At 51.7% G+C, this 22,592-nt stretch overlaps 2 protein-coding genes and 1 non-coding gene across 3 annotated transcripts in view; 1 reads left to right on the top strand and 2 right to left on the bottom strand.

Annotated features, from left to right (window-relative positions):
- The window catches only part of MPP1 (MAGUK p55 scaffold protein 1), a 29,669-nt gene extending 19,913 nt beyond the window's left edge, over positions 1–9,756 (top strand). Inside the window, exons 5-12 of the mRNA XM_049644523.1 lie at positions 716–784; positions 1,861–2,057; positions 3,466–3,572; positions 4,739–4,819; positions 5,474–5,554; positions 7,234–7,436; positions 7,577–7,651; positions 9,097–9,756. Coding sequence (XP_049500480.1) covers positions 716–784; positions 1,861–2,057; positions 3,466–3,572; positions 4,739–4,819; positions 5,474–5,554; positions 7,234–7,436; positions 7,577–7,651; positions 9,097–9,273 — 990 coding nt within the window. The 3' untranslated portion in view covers positions 9,274–9,756. The remainder of the gene's footprint in view (positions 1–715; positions 785–1,860; positions 2,058–3,465; positions 3,573–4,738; positions 4,820–5,473; positions 5,555–7,233; positions 7,437–7,576; positions 7,652–9,096) is intronic.
- A 963-nt stretch (positions 9,757–10,719) lies between these two features.
- DKC1 (dyskerin pseudouridine synthase 1) lies at positions 10,720–22,084 on the bottom strand. Its single transcript, XM_049644522.1, has 15 exons — positions 21,979–22,084; positions 21,122–21,189; positions 20,571–20,657; positions 19,121–19,212; positions 18,621–18,805; positions 17,954–18,018; positions 17,460–17,586; positions 16,921–17,051; positions 16,373–16,516; positions 15,066–15,186; positions 14,133–14,251; positions 13,361–13,464; positions 12,782–12,890; positions 11,858–11,977; positions 10,720–11,561 (listed from the first exon to the last, which is right to left on the bottom strand). Exons 1-15 carry the CDS (start codon positions 21,992–21,994, stop codon positions 11,496–11,498), a joined length of 1,554 nt encoding a protein of 517 aa, XP_049500479.1. The 5' UTR covers positions 21,995–22,084; the 3' UTR covers positions 10,720–11,495.
- LOC125932469 (small nucleolar RNA SNORA36 family) lies at positions 16,690–16,825 on the bottom strand. Its single transcript, XR_007460630.1, has one exon. It is a non-coding gene; the product is annotated as a small nucleolar RNA SNORA36 family (small nucleolar RNA).
- Positions 22,085–22,592: the final 508 nt, after the last annotated feature.

The raw sequence follows: 22,592 nt of genomic DNA, 5'->3' as shown, positions 1-22,592 counted from the left end.
GGTGGCTCAGTCGGTTAAACGGCCGACTTCGGCTCAGGTCATGATCTCGCGGTCCGTGAGTTCGAGCCCCGCGTCAGGCTCTGTGCTGACAGCTTAGAGCCTGAAGCCTGTTTCAGATTCTGCGTCTCCCTCTCTCTCTGACTCTCCCCCGTTCATGCTCTGTCTCTCTCTGTCTCAAAAATAAATAAACGTTAAAAAAAATATATCAAAATGCAAATCTAGAAGGATATATGTTCGAGGATGTCTATTGTAGCAGATTACAGTGACAAAAAAGATTGGCAGCAATTGACATGCCCAGTTGTTGTTAAAAACAAAAATACGTGCATGTGAATATGGACATATGTGTGTAAATATTTGGAAATGTTTTTTTTCGTGTGGAGAAAGGCATGGGTGTATGTGGGCCAGGGTTCATTTTAGGTTCATTTTAGGTTCTTCTGGGGACCTTTTGGGGTTGAGTGTAGGGAAGAGGGAAAATCCTTAGTTTTTTCTTCATTATTCTCTGTACGTCTCCAAGTTACACTGGCTTATGGGGCACACAAGACTTCTGTATTGAAGGAGGAATTGTCCTACAAAATTTCAAAGTGTGTGGTCAAAATGTGTGTTAGATAAAAACACTTTTTGGGACTTTGAGAGGGGAAGTGAGAGTTTTTGAAATCGCAGATCATCCAAGTTAGTTTCCTTACAGTTTTATTTCCCTGCTTTTTTTTTTTAATAGAAAGAAACCAAAGGAATGATCTCATTAAAAGTAATTCCCAACCAGCAGAATCGTCTTCCTGCACTACAGGTAGGTGACACCATTTTCTCTGTTGTGTTCTTTGAGATTCGGTTGAAGTGATGTGATTCTAAGTTCTCAGTATTTCACGACTGTAGCTGCCTGCTGCTCTCTGAACTAAATTAACATCCATTACAAACAAGCAGACCTTCTTTCTGAGTTGCTTGTTGTAACCGATGTGAAAGGAAAGGGTCATCTCCTTATTCCAAGAGAAGAATGGGCAAAGCAGATGAAGAGGTAATTCAGACGAGGAAAAATACAAATGGCTATTGAACACATGAGAAAATATCCAGTGTCACCAGTCATCAAAAAAACACAAAGTAAACTGTATGCAGTATAATTATTCACAGGCAAATTGGCAAATGTTTTTAAACACAGTGGTTAATGGTGCCAAAGGAAAGCGTCGGTAGTCGAGAGAAAGTGTTCAGATAGGGCCTTGGCATATGATGTTTTGTAAAGTTTCTGTCTCGGGTCATTTATGTTATTGTGGCATGATTTTCTTTTTTTAAAAATTTTTTAGTGTTTATTTTCTTTTTGAGAGAGAGAGACAGAGCGTGAGCAGGGGAGGGGCAGAGAGGGGAGGGGGACACAGAATCCAAAGCAGGCTCCAGGCTCTGAGCTGTCAGCACAGAGTACAACATAGGGCTTGAACCCATGAACCATGAGGTCATGATCTGAGCCGAAGTCGGATGCTTAGCCAAGTGAGACACCCAGGTGTCCCTGCAAATTGATTTTTATAGTTGCATGGTAATATATACAGTAGGTAGCCATACTTAACTAATTTCCCATTCTTGGAAAATTAGCTTGCTTCCAGTATTTCACTTTTGTAAATAATGCTGTGGTGACTTTTCCACACGTCGTAACTGACAACCTCTGCATAGAAGTGGATTGTGGGTACAAGGGGTATCAGCATTTGGCACATTCCTATTGTTAATTGATGGACTGAGGAAATGTGCATTTCAGATAGTAGCTGCGTTGTACTCTAAGACAGACGGATGGACAACTCAGACCAATAACCAGCTTCTGTGTCTCACCGTTGTCGCCTCCCTGTTGTCCCTGCAGTTCTGACCCTTTGCCTCATTTTGCAGATGTTCATGAGAGCGCAGTTTGACTATGACCCCAAAAAGGACCACCTGATCCCTTGCAAGGAGGCGGGGCTGAAGTTTGTCACCGGGGACATCATCAAGATAATCAACAAGGATGACAGTAACTGGTGGCAAGGGCGGGTGGAAGGTTCCTCCAAGGAGTCAGCAGGATTGATCCCTTCCCCTGAGCTGCAGGAATGGTGAGCTTTCATACAGGTGGAGTTGGCCACACGAATTATTAGCCGTTTCACAATTAGAGCAGCAAATGAAATACAGTGTTGACCCTGCATGGTATTGGCGAAAGGCCCAAATACATCAGCTGTGGCTTCTAGGCCATTCTCCGAGGTAGCACGGTGGGGATAACATGCAGGTCCTCCTCAGGAAGACTCAGTGGCACAGTGGTATTCACACGGGGGACCGTGCTGTGACGACACGTGCCATCCGTTTACTGGGTGCGACAAGTATTTCTTTTGAAAAGCGACATCGGAGGGAAGTATTGGAGTATTTATTTCTACGCCTACACTTGCGTGATACCGGGGCACAGTGTGCGGTGTGTTTCCATACTGCGGCGTGCTCGTCAGTGTTCAGAAAGCACCGCAGCCGAGAAAGCGAGCCGTTGCTGGGTGGTGCGTGCTGTCTGCTGACGGGCGCGGGCCCCAGGCTCCGGGTCACCTGTCTGAAGACAGCACCCAGTTCACGGTGCCCCACGCGGCGCGCTAGGCACTCCGCACACGCTGTGTCCCGCGGGCACAGTGGCCCTGTTCGTAGAGAACAGAGGCTCAGAGCTGGGTGCCGTGCAGACTCACACGGGAATGGCTTCTCAGGTCTCAGTCGCCTCCCATGCCTCTCTGGAGAGTTCTTTTGTGGGCATCCAAACACCTGGTGTTGCAAATGCGTGCAAGAGGGAGGGTCCCCCGCCTCTGCTGCCGCGTCACCCCTCAGTGCAGCCTGGCCAGGCCAGCCAGGCACCTTCCACCTATTTCTCGTGGGGCCCTCAGGTTCAAGTGCAAGACTAAAAATGCAGCGTACCGGTTGGCTCATGCACATTTTCCCTCACCACCTCCCTACTGGTCTATACCCTACTCAGCACACACCCAGAGCCTTCTGCTCACAGAGGAGGGGGTGGGGCGGGAGAGCAGGGAGCAGAGAGGCAGCTGAGGGGGTAACTGGCAGAGACAGAGAACAAGAGGCAGGGAGTGGATGTGAGAGACACACAAATTGGAGACAGAGATGACACACAGAGAGAGATGGGGGAAGCTGGGAGGGAGAGACAAGTGAGGGCTGAGAGACAGAGAGGACGAGGGACACACAGAGCGGTGTGAGAGAGGAAAAGGTCAAGGCCAGCACCAAGTTTTTGGCAGATTGGTCTGGAGGTTTGCTTTGTTTTTCAAGATTTTATTAAAGAATCTCCACACCCAACGTGGGGCTTGAATTCACAACCCCGGGATCAAGAGTCGCGTGCTCTACCTAATGAGCCAGCCAGGTGCCCTCGGTCTGGAGGTCTAATGAAGAAGGGGAAGGAGGTCTCCAAGCCCTGCTCTGGGAGAATGGCCCTGGGCCTTTTACACTGAGGTTCCATTGACTTTCTTCATCACTTTTTCCCGCCAGGCGAGTGGCCAGCGTGGCTCAGTCGGCTCCGAGTGAAGCCCCAAGCTGCAGTCCCTTTGGGAAGAAGAAGAAGTACAAAGACAAGTACCTGGCCAAGCACAGCTCCAGTAAGCTTCCCGGCATCCTCTCCGCGGGCTCCTGGCGGCACAGGGGGGCTGGCGTCCTGCACAGTGGACCATATGTTACACAGAAAGCATGCCGTGTCTTCTGGCTTTCTTGATTACAACACTCATCTTCCCGGTACATGTACAGGAAGGCTAGAGGTCTGCTCACACCTGCTCATGATCCAGACCTTTCTCACCAAGTCAGTGCCATCAGCCTGGTCCGCTCATGGTCTGAGCAACCCCAGAAAATAGCACGTTTTGCTGAGAACTCATTTTGCCTTCGCTTTTTACCTACCGTGGTAGGTAATAGACTGAAATTACCAATGGGTTCAAGCAGATTGTAGATAACAAACGAATCATAATCTACCATTCAACTCCCGCTGGGAGTGTTCAAAACAAAGACAGGAACGTGAGCAAATCACAGCCTGAAATCACTTCATGTGTCAGGAGCCTACATGGAAGGAGTAGAAGCTGTGGCCGGAGCACGGGTTGGGGGGGTGGGTGGCAGGAACGCAGGCTAAGCACGGAGACGGAGGGACTGTGTTTGCGCTCTGGGGTGTGTCTGTGGAGCTGGTGCGGGGCTTTGAGCCCGGGGTGGGGGATGGGATTAGCCGGTCTCTCTGGCAGCACTGAAGAATGGGGGATGGGAGAACTGGGAGGGACAGAGAGTCAAGATGAGACTCGGGTTTCCATCTCGAGTAGCCAGGTGGCATGTCCCAGGGGCATGAGGTAACAAACTAGGGACAAGAGAGAGGAAATAGGAGAATAATGGGGTCCAAAAAATAAGAAAGAATATTAGAGTCCAGAGAACTCAGTGACAGAGTCATGTCGAGTTGGGAAACCCAACAAATAGACCCACAGGCATGGCGTCCGTGACCCTGGCCGTCATTCTCTGCCAGCAGCCACTGTGCTTGTTCCCGACGGTGTCCTGGCTTGAACAGTGGCTTAGCGTCCCCCTCATCCCTTGCAGGGCCACTAAGTGTGGTTTGCCCCAAAGAGCACTGGGGCAGCTCGGGGCCTCACTGCTTCGATCGCGGCCCCTGCGGCCTGTGACCTACCAGAGTGCGACATCGGTGAAGCCAGGCCAGCGTCCCGGGTCACTGGCCCCACGGCCGGGCCCGCTGCTCTCCCCGGCTGTGAAAGTGAACACCGCTTTTCTCTGTCTCTAGTTTTTGACCAGTTGGACGTCGTTTCCTACGAGGAAGTTGTTCGGCTCCCCGCGTTCAAGAGGAAGACCCTGGTGCTTATAGGTACCGTCTCGCTGTCCTCCCGCCCACGATGCTCTGCTGGCGACACTGCATGTCCCTCCTGGTGGTCCCACCCGCACTGTCTAGTGCAGCCCCACTCCAAAAAAAAAAAGGCAGGGAGCAGGAAAAGGGGGGAGAAAAGCACCGCCTCTTGTGCTCTCCGAAGCCTTACGGGTATATCCCATGTGGATTCGCTTTACAAATGAAACGAATCCTTACAAGGTTTTCAGCAGCTCGCTTTACGTGGGTGGCTCGCCCCACTGTCTTTGGAGCTAACACAGTAGTTGCTTAGCCGATCTGTATTAGGGTTCTGGAGAAACTGCCGGGGAAAACAGTGCCTTCAATGCGGTTCCGTTGATTTCGGAGAGCTCGGCAAAGCGACATCTTTACGAAAGGGATGGAAAACCCCATGTGTTAGTTGGCTCCTCTGTGGCAACCAGTTAGCTTCTGAGTCCTGACCCCGAGCCCTGAAACGGAGCCTCCTCCCCTGACTGGGACGCGAGGGCCCGGAGCCCCGAGCCCTCCTGAGCCCACTTCACCCACGTCTCATCCCTCAACCTAGCCCCACATTGGTTTTGGGGGAAAGAAGCAGAAGGCTTCGTGAGGAAAGAGCAGGCCACATTCTGTCTTCTCCAAGCTTCTGTCCTCCCTCCGCAGGAGCCAGCGGGGTCGGCCGCAGCCACATTAAGAGTGCCCTGCTCAGCCAGAACCCGGACAAGTTTGCGTACCCCGCCCCATGTGAGTACCCCGGGGGCCTTGCGGGCCGGGCAGGAGTGCCACTCTCGGTGTCCCGTGTGATTTTAAATGTTGATTAGAAAAACAAAGCACCATTTGGAAAGATAGAAGCATATATGTGTCATCGCTCTGGATAACTAACTGTGCCCCTGTTCTTTCCTGTGCTGTTTGCCTGCATCACAGAAGTGGTAGAAAATCATTTTAAATATTGAAAATATTGACTATTACACACTGAGTATTTAAAAGAATCAAGCAGGTAATGTTACTGAAAACATATACTCCTCGGGGTTGTGGGCTTGAGCCCCATGTCAAGCGTAGAGCTTACTTAAAATCTTTACAACACATCTATTACTCTTTTCATTTTACTTTATATTATAAACATGTTCTCATGAGCTTAAACCGCAGTCCGTTGAGTGGCTACGCGGTAATTTCCTTAGCTAGCCCACTATTGCTTCACATCTGGGCTGCCTCTCATTCTCCTGAAATGTCTTCTGAATCAAAGCAGCACTCGGGAGAGGCCCGGTCTCGGCAGCTGCCCTCAGTAGGAGAATCAGGCCAGGAGTCAGATACCTTCCGTTCCCAGAAGCGAAGCTGCATAGTGTGATTGATTATGTGTATTCCCAGGAGGAGGCACTGTTCATCAGGGTAGAAAACCCTATTCAGAATCTAGTATTAGTATTGTTTCGCTCCTTGCTTCGACACTGTGCCTTTAGAGATAAGTGACACACGAGGGGCAGACAAGACAGCAGGTGTCCTGGGGTTCAGGACTGAGTGGGGGTGTCTGAAAGCAGAAATAACCAGTGAAGGAGAGTTGCTGTTTTGTAAGATGGAAAGAAAGAGAGGCATGTGCAGGTTGGGATCGAGCAGCCAGGAAGAGAGCTGCACGGGCGACGCGCAAGACGGAGGGGCAGGGGGCTGGATGCGGATGGGCTGCAGGAGAGGTGTGCCGGGAAGCGTGTGATGCTGGAGTTTCAAGCTGTGCTATCTGGAGCGCATTGTACCTAGATGACAACTGATATGAGTGGTAGTAAATGCCGTGCCTTAAGAACATGCCAACATTTAACGATAGCAGTTTAAACCAAACGAAAGTACCCTTCTTTCCAAGCTACAGAGAGGCAACTTAAAATTTTTTTTGGCATTTATTTACTTCTGAGAGACAGAGAGAGACGGCGTGAGCAGGGGAGGGGCAGAGAGAGAGGGAAACACAGAATCTGAGGCAGGCTCCAGGCTCTGAGCTGTCAGCACAGATCCCGACGCGGATCTCGAAGCCACGAACCGCGAGATCATGACCTGAGCCGAAGTCGGACGCTTAACCGACTGAGCCACCCAGGCGCCCCCAGAAAGGCAACTTTAAATGTCCTTACATGGAACGCTGCCCATGGCTCACAGATCTGCTTAAAAAGTATTTTCAGCTGTCATTTCTCAGATTGTGAGCTCTAATGCTCCTGGGGTTGGCGGTGGAAGAGATGACCCTTCATATGGGGAAAGGGATAGAAATTTTCCACATTGGGCTTCGCCTCTTGAAAGGCACATGCATTCTGGGCGGACGGGGCATCTCCTGCTCCAGTGTCAGCCCTGTGGGACCCCGTGGGACACACCCCTCTGCTAAGCCCTCCGTACCAGAGGCAGACACCCCGGCCCACGCCCCTAGGGGACAGTGAGGGATTTGTGTTCTGGCGCAGATACCACACGGCCGCCCAAGAAGAGTGAGGAAGATGGGAAGGAATACCACTTCATCTCCACCGAAGAGATGACGAGAGACATCTCTGCCAACGAGTTCCTGGAGTTTGGCAGCTACCAGGGCAACATGTTTGGCACCAAATTTGAAACCGTGCATCAGATTCATAAGCAGGACAAGATTGCCATCCTGGACATCGAGCCCCAGGTGGGTAGGCACGCCACGGCAGGAACGGATGGGGTTGTGTTCATCTAGAGCCGGGGCAGCGGTACCAGGAATGACGGGCTTGGTGCTGCCCGTCGTGACGGCTGACTCCCGTCCTCTCTTCTTCCTTCCTCGTTTTCCAGACCCTGAAGATTGTCCGCACGGCAGAGCTGTCACCGTTCATTGTGTTCATCGCACCCACCGACCAGGGCGCCCAGGTGGGAAGGACGGGGTTATGCAGGGGGGGTGGAGGTTCGCTGTCGGAGTCTGCCCAGACTGGGACATCGGTCCAGAGCGCAGCTCATCACAAATCCCCCACGAACTTCCTGGCTACTGCCATCCTTTCCGCAAGGCCAAGAAGCCAAAGGGCGTGGGCACGTTAGATTTACCGGGCCAGCGGCTAGGCCGGCAGCCGGGCCAGGTCAGGGGGCAAAAGGAATCAGACCCAGCCATTGTTCCCGAAGTGCTTAGGGTCTAGGGGCAGAGACGGACGGTCTGACAGACCCCCGCCGGCGCGACGGGAGCTCAAGTGGGACAAAGCAGGAGTACCAGAGACGGCCCTGAACCCACCCTGGGGTGTGTGCGGCTGTGGGGAGAGAGGAGGGGCTCCTACCCGCTCTGCATCATCGTCCATACGCTTCACCGTCCCCGGCCTGTTCGCCAGGCATGATGGAGATCTCACCGTGTCGCCGCGTAGATAGCTTCTCCCGCCTTTCTTAGTAGGCGTGTGGTCTCCCGTTGAGCGTATGTGACACAACCGTTCAGTCTCGCCATTTCCTTCTCGAAGGCCGCTTGGGTTGTTTTCAAAAGGACCGTTACAACTTATACCGCGGCCAGCGGCCCGTACATGTGGCATTCCACACGTGCGCAAATGTAGGCGTAGGAGAAATTCCCGACAGGGCTGGCCGGTCCGAGGATGCGTGCAGTGGGAATTGAGAATTTGGAGACAAATTACCCGCGAGAGTGCTTGCTTCCGTGTGCCAGGCGCGTATTATCCCAAGTTCGTTTCTGGCCCATCTAATGGAAAACTGCAGTCTCGTTGTACTTCCACCTTTTGCTGCCAATGGTTGAGTAGCTCGCCAGACTCCTGAGGGCTATTTGTGTCGACTCCTCTGTGAACCGCCTGCTCGTGTCCGCGGCTCATTTTTCCAAGCTTACTGGCCTTTTCCTTCGTGATTTCTAGGAACTCTGTGTGAGGGCAGCTAGCCGTCTCTGATGTCAGTTGTAGGTATTTTTTCCCAGTTTGGCATGTATTTTGGTGTTTATTGCTACGCATTTTTACTTGTATGGAGTGCTCAGTCTTTTCGTGGACACAGGTTTGGGATGCTAGACAGAGGCCCGGATTGCAGCTGTGGTGGTTCTGGGAAGGGCTGTGTTCAAAGGCGTGGACTGGGGGTGCTGCTCAAGTCCGTGCCGTCTCGATGGAGCTACTGGTCTTCAGAGCTGTGATTCTCCAGTCACGGTTGCTTTGAGATCCCCTGAGACTTGCGTTCTTAATTGATCGCCTCTGTACATCCTGTTAACATTCCCAAGGGAGGCCTTCAGGGTTTGAGTGTTTAAGCAGGTGGTTCTGAGCCAGGCGGGGTCACAGCAGTCAACGCACGCCGACGCGCCATCGCTGGCCTCTGGGACCGCTTCATCCGTGGTTCTCTCTCCTTTGCAGACAGAGGCCCTGCAGCAGCTGCAGAAGGACTCCGAGGCCATCCGCAGCCAGTACGCGCACTACTTTGACCTCTCGCTGGTCAACAATGGCGTCGATGAGACCCTGAAGAAATTGCAAGAAGCCTTCGAGCGGGCGTGCAGTTCTCCACAGTGGGTGCCCGTCTCCTGGGTTTACTAAGCTTGCAGAACGGGGGAGCTTCCGTCCGCCCTTCTCTAGCGGTGTGAAGTCCATTCTCCTTGCTTTCAGACAAACAGGGACGCTCCCCTAGTTTTGTCAGCTTCCCGCCCTCTGCTCCTATCCTACTTCCGCCAGTGGGCGTCAGACTGGTGCAGGCTCCTGGCTGGGCTCTGACTCTCCTGCTTAGATGGAGCCCCAGTGATCAGGGCTTCAGAAGGCTCTCTGGAAACCTGAGGCCGAAAATACTGTCAAAACACAACTGCTAATCAAAGATGGTGCACACAGAGAGGAAAAGCGACGGACCTTGTCCCTTAAAGCCTGTGCGCCTTCACCTCGAATCACCCCGGGCACTTCATTGGTCTTGGAAGCATCTGTAACCTCAGCCTCAACTTTCTAAAATGCCAAAATGAAACAGCTGTGCAATAGGAGGATGTCTGCTCTAGGGAAACCCTCAAAAGCAATAAAAATGTGTTAAAACGCCAATGTCTTGTGTCTCCTCACGTTTCCGCCTACACGGGTCTCTGGAGAGGGAAACCGCACCACCTGCTTTAAGCTTCCGAGGGCAGCATCAGTCCCAGTTACCTCTCCTGAGTCCTTCAGTCTCCCCTCCAGCATGGAACAATCTGGAACCTAGAGGTCAAAATAACTTCCCGGGAGCGGTGTGTGCGTGCACTGGGCAGGGCATGACCCGGTGCTTACACGCGGACCCAGGCACATGCAAGCGGGCATACACGCGTGCGCGCATCTAAAAAAAGTTTGGCAACAAAGGTGTGATCGCCCCATTTGTATTCCACAGGGGGAGTGCGCCCATTCACGTTTATTTAAGGTACTGTGAAGATTCCCGAGGGAACGTTGCCCGTTCTACCAGCCGCTCCTTTCAGCCGCTTCGCTCTCCAGACCTGGTTTTCAGAACACCCACGACTACTTGCCCAAATTAAACTACCGTGTCCAGAAGGAAAACTCCACTCCCTTGTTCTCACAGCAGCTGCTGGGGTCACAAACACGTGCGTCCACGTAGAAATGCACACGAGACGCTCCCATCCTGCACGAGAACCCACTAAGCGGGGACACAGTGAGCTTTCCCACCACGTCGCATTCAGACCTCACTCACAGAGGGAAACCCAGCCCCGGGCCACGCTCAGGATTCCCCCCCACTCCCAGACCCACTATGTAGATACTAACACCTTTCTCCTGTCATTTGCGGGATCACTAAATTTGTGATGGTGTCCCTCTTTTTATCTAGTCAATGTCCCGAACGGAGACTCCAGAGCATTTGGTCCCATGCCAGATAATAGGCCCCGAGATGAACGTTGCAAGGCAAGAAAAGTAACCAGGGGATCAGCAAATGTCAAACAGGGCATAGTTCCCTGGATTTTTAATCAAAATATTTTATATTTTTTCTTCTCCGAATTTGAGATCCCCAACAATCAGAAAACCCAACAAGAATACTTTTAAAAACAAGTAAAGTTTAATAAGTAAAAATTCCAACCTTCTCCCAGCAGTGAGTGATTGCATCCTTTGAAAGTAAAGGAGGGTTAAGAGTACAGAGCAGTTTCTAGCTTCTGTCACAAAACACGTAGGCAGATGGATCCAGGCGCACGAGGCTGTACACACAGGCTCTGAACAAGTACACAGAAGACCACTAAGCCCAAGATGGACTGGAAAACAGCTGATAAGTTTGGCCTGCCTCTGGCAGGGGAAATGGGGGTGACACAGGTGGCCGTGACGCCAAAGTAGACCGCTGTCCTCATAGGACGCGGGAGGAAAAATTGATCTCTGCAGTGAGCAGCATGGCTCGGTTCTATGGTTTTACTTGCTCTACACCATTTCATTGAGCAACGTGCGGACGCTTTCGATGAGCCGGGGCGGGGGACGGGGTGCAAACCAGGAGAGAGCGAGGGTGTCAACACAGCCACCGGGCAACGGCTGAGACGGTGCCCGGGCTGCGCTGGGTCTGAAGGAGAGGGTTCCGACTCTCCCCAGCAGAGAAGCGGGTGGCATCAAATCCGCCTCCTTCACCCGTATCCTTAAAACAGGACAGGATGGGATGGGCGCACCAGGTGACCTCACAGAGCTCTCAGGTAGCAGGAAAACGTGCCGGGGCTCTCCACCCTTTCTGGGACCTGGGTTCCATTCCCTCAAGAACCAAAGGAATTAGCTTTTCTCAGTAAGGCTTTTTAATTTCTCCTCCCAACTGGACACCGGGCTTAAAGTGGTCTCCACTACTCAGAAACCACTTCCACTTTGATTTTCTTCTTCTTCTTCTTCTTCTTGCTGGTGTCACTGTCCTGGAAGAAAGAGAGAGCCTCACAGCATCTGTTAACAGAACCAAATTAGGGAAGTCCCGAAAGGCCCGGAAGCCTTTTCGGGATCGGCGAGGCTATTCCACGGTCATTTTGCGCGTAACTTTCAGCGCCGCCCCAGTGCCAGACTTCCACAGACCGCCCGGCCAGCAGCACACTTCTAAGTAAACGCTGGGGTCGGTTTCGGTGCGCCCCCCCAGGGCTGCTGGAGGGCACGCGCACCGTGGGCAACGTGGGACTGCCGCCCCCTCCCCTTTCGTGTCTGCCGTATTTCTACACACCCCATCTCCCGGATCGTCCGCACCGTCTACACCAGCTTTGGCCTTCTTATCCTTCTTCTTCTTCTTTTCTTTCTTGACCAGCTGTGGTGACGTCTCGTCACTTTCACTCTCTCGCTTCCGCTAAGGTGGGGACAATCGTGTTAGGTCTTGGGCAAACACAGTTGAGAGAGGTTCAGTAAGAAAAGAGCCTAAATCTTGGGGTGCCTGGGTGGCTCAGTCAGTTGAGCGTCCGACTTCGGCCCAGGTCATGATCTCACAGTTCGTGACTTCGAGCCCCACGTCAGGCTTTGTGCTGACAGCTCAGAGCCTGGAGCCTGCTTTGGATTCTGTGTCTTCCTCTCTCTCTGCTCCTCCCCTGCTCACACTTTGTCTCTCTCTCAAAAATAAACAAACATTAAGAAAAGAGCCTAAATCCAACAGAGCCCCCATTTACCGAGGACTCCAACACGGTCTCCTCCCTAGAGAGCAGGACCCACGGGCGCAGCTGAGCCTGAACTGGTGGGCCGCGTGCCCTCAGAGAAGGCGGGTGAGCCAGGGGCGTGAGGCTGACGGCCCCCAGTGGGGCCAGAAGTCCTTCCCGGGAACCTCAGACTGGAGAGCTGCGGCACTGCCGCATATTTTCGACGGCGAGCTGCTGTCGTCTAGAGCGGACTCTGCTCCCACACGAGCTGTGCCCGCGCTTGACCCTGGGTGGGGGCCAGAGGGACACGTACGTGCGCTCTGCTCCAGTGTCGCTGCCCGACCTCCGAGCCTGTGGAGCCCGAGGTGTGACGCACAACCTGCATCGTGTGCTGCGTGCACCGCCAGGGGCGGGAAGCCTGCCGCGCTGAGGTGCAACATACGGCGGGACCGCAGTCCTCGACACGGGCCGAACAGAACCCTCTCCCAAAGGACACTGCAAACTGATCCCAGCACGTCACTTACCTTTGGAGCTTTCACCGCTTCATCAACTACTTTTGGGGCTTTTACCACTTCAACAACTTCCTGCGGGGCTTTTGCTGCCCTGGCCGCCACCTCTCTCTTGGCAGAGTCACTGAAAAAGAGGGAGCGATGGGTCAAACGCACTGAACGGCTTTCAGGCAGTGAAAGCCGCCATCCAAACACTGACAGTGGCCAGAAATCCCCACTCACTGCTGCAGAATGACTCCCTCTAGAGCCCCACAAACCAGACTACAAAGGGGTTAACTGTCTGCCACGGGGGCCCCGGCCCCTAACCGGCCTGGGCGGTCAAGGGTAGTACCTCGGGCCCCCAGACCTCCTGAGCCACCACCCCGCGTTTAGCAAGTTTCCCCCAAACTGAATCTGGCCCCCCCGCCCCCGCACCCAGGCACTCCAGGAGCTCCTGTCCTCCCTCCCCATGCTCACCTGCAGTCGAGGCACCCGTCTGGGCCGCCCCCTCACCGCACCTGCCCCCCGGGCTCCACGGCCTCCCACCCTCACCACCTATGCCCTCCTCACCTGCACTCTCCGCCCAGCTGGGGCTCGGAGACGTCCCACCCTCACCTGTAGTCCACGTACTCCTGCGTCCAGGCGACAGGTGTGCTGTCCGTGGGCTTGCCATGCTTATCCAGAAGGCCCTGCTTGATCATCAACTTCTTCTGACTCGCCTGGCAGACCGTCAGAGTTTCAACATCAGAACAGTGTCAACCCGCGAAGCAGGTACCGTGACCGCTCACATCAGGCTCCTCCCTCGCAGTCTCACTTGGGCTCCACACTCCTCCGCACAACACTCAGAACCCACGTTCTCCAACGGAAGCAAACGTGGGACTTGGCGCAAGTCACAAAGCCCGCTGTATCACCGACAGCCTCTGAAGCGTCGTTTTGGGGCACCCCCCCCACCTCATTCTCAACCCCCAGGCCTTTGCACCTGCTATTCCAGCTTCCCCACTCTCCCCTCCCTGACACCTAACACTGCATCCTCCGAGCTGGCCCGGCTCCAGCAGATCGCTTACCCAGGACCCCCAACCAGGTCAAACCCCTCATTCTGGACTCCCAAAGTGCCAGGCACCCCTCTGCATCCCTTGATAAGCCTTCAACTTGGCGGAAATTCACCATTCATTGCGCAGTATGACTGACGTCCATCTGCTTCCCCCTTTATACTAGGAAATCTCGAAGGTCTGAGATGGGCCCATTTCTACTTACCATCAACTCGCCAGAGCCTAGCACACGGCAAGGTTGTGGTAGCAGGGACACACTCGAGAGCCATCCAGGTCAATATTCAACAACACAAAAACGAAAACATAACCCGGTGGGACACACACGCAGTCCCACTTACCTTTGGACCTAAACCCCACTTCCGAGGATAAGTATCTCTCTCCATGATCACTCTCTTGATCTTGGCTACTATACCATGGTCACAGGTAGAGATCACTGCTGTGGTCATTAATGCAATAGCTGGAGGTGTGGGAAAGAGATGAAAGAGGGATCTGGAGTGGAAAACGTGGTTGGCGATGAGCCCTAATTCCACTGTTTCATAAACCCATTGAAAACTCAAAGCTCTACTGCCTTAATGGAGGCTTCCCTTGCTGAGGATGTTCATATGGAGACAATCTGCCATTATGGGAAGAAAGCCTCTGAAAGCATGTTATCAGTTTAAAAAACATTCACACTAATCACATAAAACTCAATGCTTCCTAGATCCTCAGGAGTCCAAACATCTGAGGTATTCACTGACCGCGCCTCACTCGTGCCAGGAGGAAAGCATGTCATCAGACTCCCTTCTCAGTTGTAAGCAGGGCTCTGCGGGGAGCAGCCAAGAGGGGAAGGGAACACCTCGACAAGGCACCCTAAAGATACACTCCTCAGGCTCCAGGCTCAGGCCACACACGGGGAACGGCTTGCACACACCCTTCACGGAATGGAACACTCGAAGTTCTAAGCGACAACACCAACTAAACACTCGCAAGTTAACGGATACAGACGGACAACGAACGGACTATACTCTCCACATGAATTACCAAAGACACGCATTCTCTTCCTGGACGATTTCCTCCATCCTCACTGGAACCAAGCTGCTGAGATGTGGCTGCTAATACCAGCCAGCTGGACGAAATCTGGGCCCATCTACCACGATCCCCTGCTAGGACTACCTCTACAGGCCCCAGACAACACAGTGATTACGTGAACCTGAGGAGTTGGACGTGGGGTCCGCTCTGAGCAAGCCTGGCTGTGATGGCGCAGCAGGAGCTAGTGCAAGCCCTCCTCTTACCCATGCAGATCGCTTCCCCTTTGGTGGTGATGACCACGATCTCCTGGTTGACTTCGATGCCGTCCTCGTATCGGAGAACTCCCGGAAGCATGATCTTTGCCCCGTAGCAGATTGCATTCACCTACAGGGATGTCATCGCACGTCAGAGCACCAGCTGCTCCGCTAGCCAGCGCCCTCCATCCAAACCCACACCAGAAAAGAACACGCGGGGTGGACCTGCGAGTGTACCCCCACCTACAAAATGGGGCTAATGGCATCGACAGCCACTGGCTGCAATCCGGTGTATGAAGCAACCACTCACCACGGGCTAGCCACCTTATCCCCACCGACTCAGATGTTAAAGGGGACTGAAATACCTACTCCTCATCCATCCACAGGACTTCAAAGGTATCTTTATCTTAAACCAAAACCCAGCCTTCATTTTCCTTAATTACTCTTCTCTATTTTTTATCCTTGAGGAAAACCCTGACAGAAATGGGGAGACCTTTTTGCTTTATTGGGAGATCTGGCCTATTAACAGGCCCCCAAAGTAACCAGCAAGCAAGATTACCAAGGCCTGTGACCCGACCCCATGCAGGTTAAAAAGGCCACCTCTCCTGGGCATCAATGGCTTATCCCACCTTGCCTTCACTTACCTAGATACCTTGCTGACCGCATTCTTCCTCCCCCTAAATTCACCCAGATGGCACCAATCTGATCCCAGCATAATGAGAAATTTATCACATTTCTGTTCTATTTCACGTGATTAACTTTTCCCAACTATGATAGCCTGGCTTAGTATACCTCTGTAATTTTTGTCTCCTACAAGCCATAACATACAAAAAATGCATCAGACGGGTTCCTGGGTGGCTCAGCTGGTTAAGCATCTGACTCTTATTCCGGCTCAAGTCACGATCTCATGGTTTGTGAGTCTGAGCCCCATGTTGGGCTCTGTGCTAATAGCATGGAGCCTGCTTGGGATTCTCTCTCTGCCCCGCCCCTGCTTACGCTCTCTCTTGCTTGCTCTCAAAAATCAATAAACATTTTTTAAATGCATCAAATACCCTTAACTTTGCTATCCTTTGTCCCTGACATGACTAATTATATCATTAAGAGAAGTGCTCTCAGGGTGCCTGGCCGGCTCAGTTGGTGGAGCGTGTGACTCTTGACCTTGGGGATGTGAGGTTCGAGCCCCACCTTGGGTGTAGGAATTACTTAAAGGAAAACAGTAAGCTCATATCATGTTTCATCTCTTCCCACAGAGCACAGACCAGACCTCCTGTCTGGGGTCATTTTATCACACTGCGGAGGTGCAGCCCAGGACTTACCGCGCTGTCTTTCATCACCAGCCGTTTGTGAGATGTCAAGAGCTTTTCTAAAGGGTAAACAACCCGCCGCAGGTAACTCTCATCCTTGTGGTTGTCATACAGCCACTGGGCATCAAGCACATCGTGCATCGTCACCATATGGTCCTGAAAAGCAGCCACGTGCAAAAATTGTTCAGTGTCACTGTATCTTAAATAGTCCAACAGACCCCAAACTTCCAAAATGTGAATGAATTTAGTCCAAACTCAGTCTTTAGTCTCTTCCCAATCATGTATCTTCCGCACATCTGTAAGCTGGTGACATACTTAAATCTAGGCAGTTTTGTAGGCTGTGGGATCAAAATGAATAGAGTAATGCTTTCTATCCAATCATCTCCCACAGCCCGGGTTTCAATGTTCCAAAGTTTAATTAACAGAACAGGGAAGCCGCCCTGAACTGAACTCAACACTTTGGAAATTGCCTTTTCCAGGATGTGAAGCAGGTGGCATTGCAGCAGGGGCGGGAGGATGTTAAGGAGCAGCTCCAAAACTTCTAGCCCATAATGCTGTACCTTTTCACTCATGACTCCAGAACGCACCCGCCGAAGTTCCTGCATCTGACCGCCAACTCCCAACAACAAACCCAGGTGCACACACAGTGTCCGAATATACGTGCCGGCCTCACAACTCACCCAGAAGATTCCTAAGATGCACACACATAAAAGTAGCACATTTTCCAAAGTAAACACATTGCTAACTGAAAAACCCAGAGTTATTCTGTATCTGAGCCAACAAGACTAAAAACAATAGAAACAGGCCCTGACCACACCATATACTAAGGGCATCTATTCTTAATGAGAGAATCTAATTCTCAACAATACATTCCTGGGGCGCCTGCGTGGCTCAGCTGGTTGAGTGTCCACTCTTGATTTCGGCTCAGGTCTCGATCCCAGGGTCATGGGATCAAGCCCTTCAGGCTCCACGCCAAACGTGGAGCCTAAGATTCTCTCTCCCTCTGTCCCTCTACCCCAGTCGTGCTCTTTAAAAAAAAAAAAAAAAAAAGCATTCCTGTCAACATATGGTTGGCTTCCTCAAAGGCCTAAGGACCCACCTAATCTTCTTTCCGGATCATACTCGATCATCTTGCTCTCGTATATGGTCCGCACTCGGAGCTGCCTCTTTACTGCAGCAATAAGTGGGGGTCGCTGGAATAAGGCACCTGTCAGAGTTTCTAGGGCCTAAGAATAAGCACAAATCAAAATAAAGACTCTTGAATAAGAGCAAGCAAGGGTCTACTGTGGCAGGTTGAGGACACAACTGAAACACAAAGTATCTTTCAATCAGTTAAGACCTATGATGCCCTTTCCATTTTTGCTTCTTTCTTCAAAGACACAGAAAGGACTCGGTGCCAATCAGAGCCCTTTCCTCAGAAGTGGCATGTCCGGAAGTGACCCTGCCATGTGCAGTTACCTGTCCAGGCCAGCTTGGGCAGCCCACTGGGAAGGGCACAAGACAGGACGGTCAGGAAAACCGACCTGTCTCCAGATGTCTACGGGCTTGGATACCCAAGTCGCCAAAATGTGCCCTCCCTATAATCAGACTTACCCTAGAAAGTTGAGTCCCCCCTTCAATAGCATTGTGTAGCCGGACAATTCCCACATACTCTTTGCCTGAAAAATGACAAAAGAGTAGTCAGGTGTGGCCACTGAGTTTTCTGGAGTTTTAAAAATATGCTCATATTCACATTTTGTATAACAGGAAAAGCAGGCCATTTGACTCTGTAAAATTTGCACCAAGACAAAATTTCACGGTTTGGACTTGGGAAAGGACCGAACATGCTCTCTCTCACTGGGAGTTCAACTTTCAGTGCGCTGACAGGAACCGCTGGAGCATCCAGTGTACAGCCTGCTTAGCAAAAAACCTTTTTCGGGCACCTGGGCAGCCGAGTCGGTTAAGCGTCCGACTCTTGATTTTGGCTTAGGTTATGATCTCACAGTTCGTGAGATCAAGCCCCGTGTCAGGCTCTGTGCTGAAAGTGCAGAGCCTGCTTGGGATTCTCTCTCTCTACCCCTCCCCGGCTCACACAGGCTTGCTCTCTCTCCCTCTCAAAATAAATAAGCATTTAAAAAAAAAAGAAGAAAAAACCTTGGAAGGTCAAGTATGAGAGATTCTCCTGATGAAAATTTCCAAGGGCCAAAAAATAGAAGGAAAGGAAATGTAGAAAGCCTTCCAGTGTCAAAGTGGCTGCCTCTTTATTCCCTCTTGCACATACCTGCACTCTGTTGGGATTTCACCAAGCGAGTGGCTCGTTCTATGCACACGATTAAACAGCCAGTCACCTTGGGATCCAGAGTACCACTGTGTCCTGTCTTCTCCACCCGAAGTATTCGTCGGATCCACGCTACCACCTCATGGGAAGAGGGGTTGGAGGGCTTATCAAGATTAATGAAACCTGTCCTAGAATGGAAAAGAAATCACTGCACCATCATCATTGGCCCTTTAATAAAAACTAAATCTGAAGAGGAAAAAAGTTCACGATCAGTACAGGTTATGTATTTAAGGCAATTCTAGGCCATTCTAAAATGCCACTATCTCCTTGAATAACTGATGTGAAAAGGTCTTTTTAAAAATAAACTCTATGTGCCATGTGGGGTTCAAACACATGACCTGAAGACCAAGAGTTGGATGCTCTATCAACTGAGCCAGCCAGGCGCCCCTGAAAAGGTCCTTTTGAAAAGAAGTCTGAACAGTGCTTGCTCCCAACACACTTACCTGATATAGTCCCCAATCTCTCTCTTCAGAGGATTTGATCCACAAGGAAGAGGTGTATAGTGTGTTGTCCTTACATTTAGCTTATCGAAATTCTGGAAAGCAAGGATACAACACAAAATAAACTTACTAAACCATTAACGTGTGTACGACAAGAGTCAGCACCACTATCAACTATGATGTGGTTAATTTTCAAGTTCAGAAACCTGGATTCTACCCCTCGGTTTTCATTACGTGTGACACGGCGTTAAGCCCCCTCACACAATGGAGAAATTACCCACAGCAGGAGGATTTAGACAAAGTTAATCACTCCTCTAGAAATACTTTTTGTTACCAGGACTGGCAACCATGTTTCTCAAACACAACCAGCTCATTCCTGCTCCAGATGCTCCCATCTCTGTTCTCAGGTCTGCTCCTTTTTACTCTCCTCCTTTCCAGGGCTCAACTGCAGGTCTCAAAGAGCTCCCCTCAACTGAAGCTCACCTTTCACGTTACCCAGTTTAGTTCCATCGTGGTGCTTCGACAAATAGCAATTATTTTTTTTAACCGTCTACCTCCCACCCCTAGATTTTAAGTTTCATGATAGTAGGGACTTTGGCCTATCCAGTTCACTAGCATATCCTATAGCAGAACCTATAACAGAAAAGCAGATATAAATGGTAGACCCATCTGGCCGAGCAGAAACTGAACAGTGTTGAATTACATGAGCAAATCTCATTCTTTCACCTAATATATATTGGTTTATTAAAACACTTTGCCAAGAGGCATCTGAGTAACTTTCCCTACCCTAGCTTTTTCTCCTAATCTCATACATGGTGCCCACTAAGTTGTTTGTGAAACTTGTAATTCAACTCATCACTGAGCCAGCCTATTTCAAACCCAACACAATGGTCAGCAATTTTCTAGAGAACGTGTTTTGTGCCAGGCACTACAGCAAAACACATTTCATGGATTACCTCCTGCAGCCCTCAGCTTGCCTTCCCAATAAAAGATGTCATGAGCAAACCACCTCAGAGGTTAAATGACTGGCTCAAAGTCACACACTGACTTTGTGTGGTCACAAAGTCTGACTGAAATTGGTCTGGTTTCAAAGCTCATGTTCTCAAGCACTAAAGCAGTCCTGCTCCAAGCGAGGCTCACAAACTAGTATGAGTCTGTAAAGTGGAGTTAAATACAGAAACCAAGAACTAATTATTTGTAAACTTCGATGGTGGTTTGACATTGTGACATTTTAACTGTATCATGTAAAGCGTTGGGTGCACTGGAAATGAAAACCAAAACAAAACAAAACCTGGCCTTCATGTCAGACACACTGAAAAACATTGCTTTAGACTGTGTCATCTACCATTGCCAAGGCCAAGGATGCTAGCGCTAATCACTCTTAACGAATCTTTTAACACTTTAATAAGGTAAAAGCCAGGCATTGATCTGATGCATAATCTTAACCACATACCTTGAGCAACAGGGGCCATTGAGATGTGTCCAGCTGAGCCGCCTTGGATTCAGGTTTGATAAGAAATTCCTCAGCGTGTTGTATCTCCTTACATGGGACAGAAACACACCCTATTAGACTTCCCAAGTGATTTGGAAGAATTCCACTGCTATCACATAAGTTTAAGCCTTTTAAATAGAAAACAAGGTAGTCTCTATTGCTCTTCACTGGGACCTCCAAAGAAAAACCAGGATCTCGGAAATGAACCACGATCTCAGAAAAGTAAGTGAAGTGCCACCAAGATGGGGTCAGGTCCTTATGAGAGAAAGAGGAATAGTGGGTCTGTGGGTGGAATAAAAAAGCATTTCAGGGAGAGCAGCTGGTGTACCAACACCAGTCAGCAAACTCTACTTGACAGGAGATTCAGGTGACTGGGTTGTGTATTTCCTAAAACAACCACTCAATTCCAACCCATTCCTTAGAAACTTGCAAAAAACAGTTGTTTTATGTAACGTGTTACCTACGTAACATTTCCTTTTTGTCAAAGCAAAGGAAAACATAGTCCTACTCACTGCTACATCTTCTTCTGCTAACGACTTCCGCTCCTTTTTCTTCTTATGTTTCTTCGGCACAATATACACTAAAACAAACACACACACACACACACACACACGAGATTTGGAAGTTTTTCCCCAAAATAAGGGCAACGAAGCTTCAAATAGTGAAATCAGAGCAAGTAAAAATCGGATGTTTGATCTAGAATTGCTGGGGAAAGCCTAGTGTGTAAAAGCCAAACGCGTGGGCTGCACGGCCCGGTAACCGACCGCAGGCAGTCGCACATGCCGGCTTCCATTCCGGCTCACCACGTGGCCGTGGAGGGGCTTAGATCTGCCGCAGGAGCGCTCGGGCCAAGGGCCTCCAAGTTCCCTGAGTGACCACGCAACCGCCCCCTCCCCGGCCCCCGGCCTGTACAACTTTCTCTGCACTTGGAGCTGCGCGTACGTCCGAGCCCCTCGGCCCCTCTCTTTGCGGGGCCTCTTCCCAGCGCCCTTCCGCGTGGCGCCGACCGACCCGGGTGTGTGGGCTGGCGGCGGCGCAGGTACGGCCAGGTCTCCCGTCACCGCGGGGTCGCCGGAGAGGCCGACGCCTTTCGGCGACGACCCGGGCCCTCAGGCGGCCATGCCATCGAAGGGAGGCCCGGGCCTCGCAGAGCCACGTCACTGCCAGCACCTCTCCATCTCCGGCCGTCACCCTTAGAGCCAAGGCCAAGAGGAAGGCCAACAGGAGGCCCGGGCCGGCGGCGACGGGGCCGGGCCGGCGGCAAACCGGCGGGGATCTCGGCCCCCGACGCCGCCACCCTCCCACCCCGGCTCTCCGCACGGCGGAGCCAGTACTCGGCCCGGCCACCCACGAGGAGACGACCCTTTACCTTCCGTGTCCGCCATGTTGCCCCGCACAGCGTGCGAGCAGCGTGGGACACCGCCGAGGAAGCAAGCACAGACTCCCGCCGCCCTCAGGCCGCGCCACTAAGCCCCGCCCACCTCTGTGACGCCCAGTGCGCGCCGCGCCGCGGAGCGGTGGGGGCGGGGCCGGGCTCTGGGAGCACAGTCCGGGGCGCGCGCGGGCCGCCTGCACAATTTCATTGGTTGGGTTGCCCTCCCGCCCCCGCCGCGGTAGCGCGCCCGCGCGTGCGCCTTGAGCCTCGCCCGGCCCTGGGCTGCCCCGGTTGGAGGCGCATGCGCAGTCCGCCCCGGTGGTCCGTAACTGTGGGCGCGGTCCCGGGCCCGGATCGCTGACTTTCGTTGGGTTTAACACGGGCCTAGGCACTCGGGCGTCCCGCGAGCACTCTGTTAAACAACAGCTAATTGCTTCCTTTCGCCGACCCTTTAAGGTTGGGTATCGGATCAGTCCCGATTAAAAAGCGAAGACGTTGAGGCACAGAGACGTTGAAAGCTCTTTGCTGCTTGCAATTCCCATCCAGTTAGAGCGCCGCTGGCCAATAGGAATACTGTGCGAGCTGCTTGTGGACTTTTAAATTTTCCA

This window comes from Panthera uncia, chromosome X (assembly GCF_023721935.1).
Source record: "Panthera uncia isolate 11264 chromosome X, Puncia_PCG_1.0, whole genome shotgun sequence".
Taxonomy (NCBI): domain Eukaryota; kingdom Metazoa; phylum Chordata; class Mammalia; order Carnivora; family Felidae; genus Panthera; species Panthera uncia.
The sequence above is the reverse complement of the archived record's forward strand: the minus strand, read 5'-3'. Positions and strand labels throughout refer to the sequence as shown.

Excerpts from the sequence above, each read along its gene's own strand:
- DKC1 (XM_049644522.1), bottom strand. Across the intron at positions 18,806-19,120 it reads GAGATTGGGGACTATATCAG|GACAGGTTTCATTAATCTTG; the intron begins GTAAGTGTGTTG and ends TTTCCATTCTAG. Across the intron at positions 16,517-16,920 it reads CTGGAGTCATGAGTGAAAAG|GACCATATGGTGACGATGCA; the intron begins GTACAGCATTAT and ends GCTGCTTTTCAG.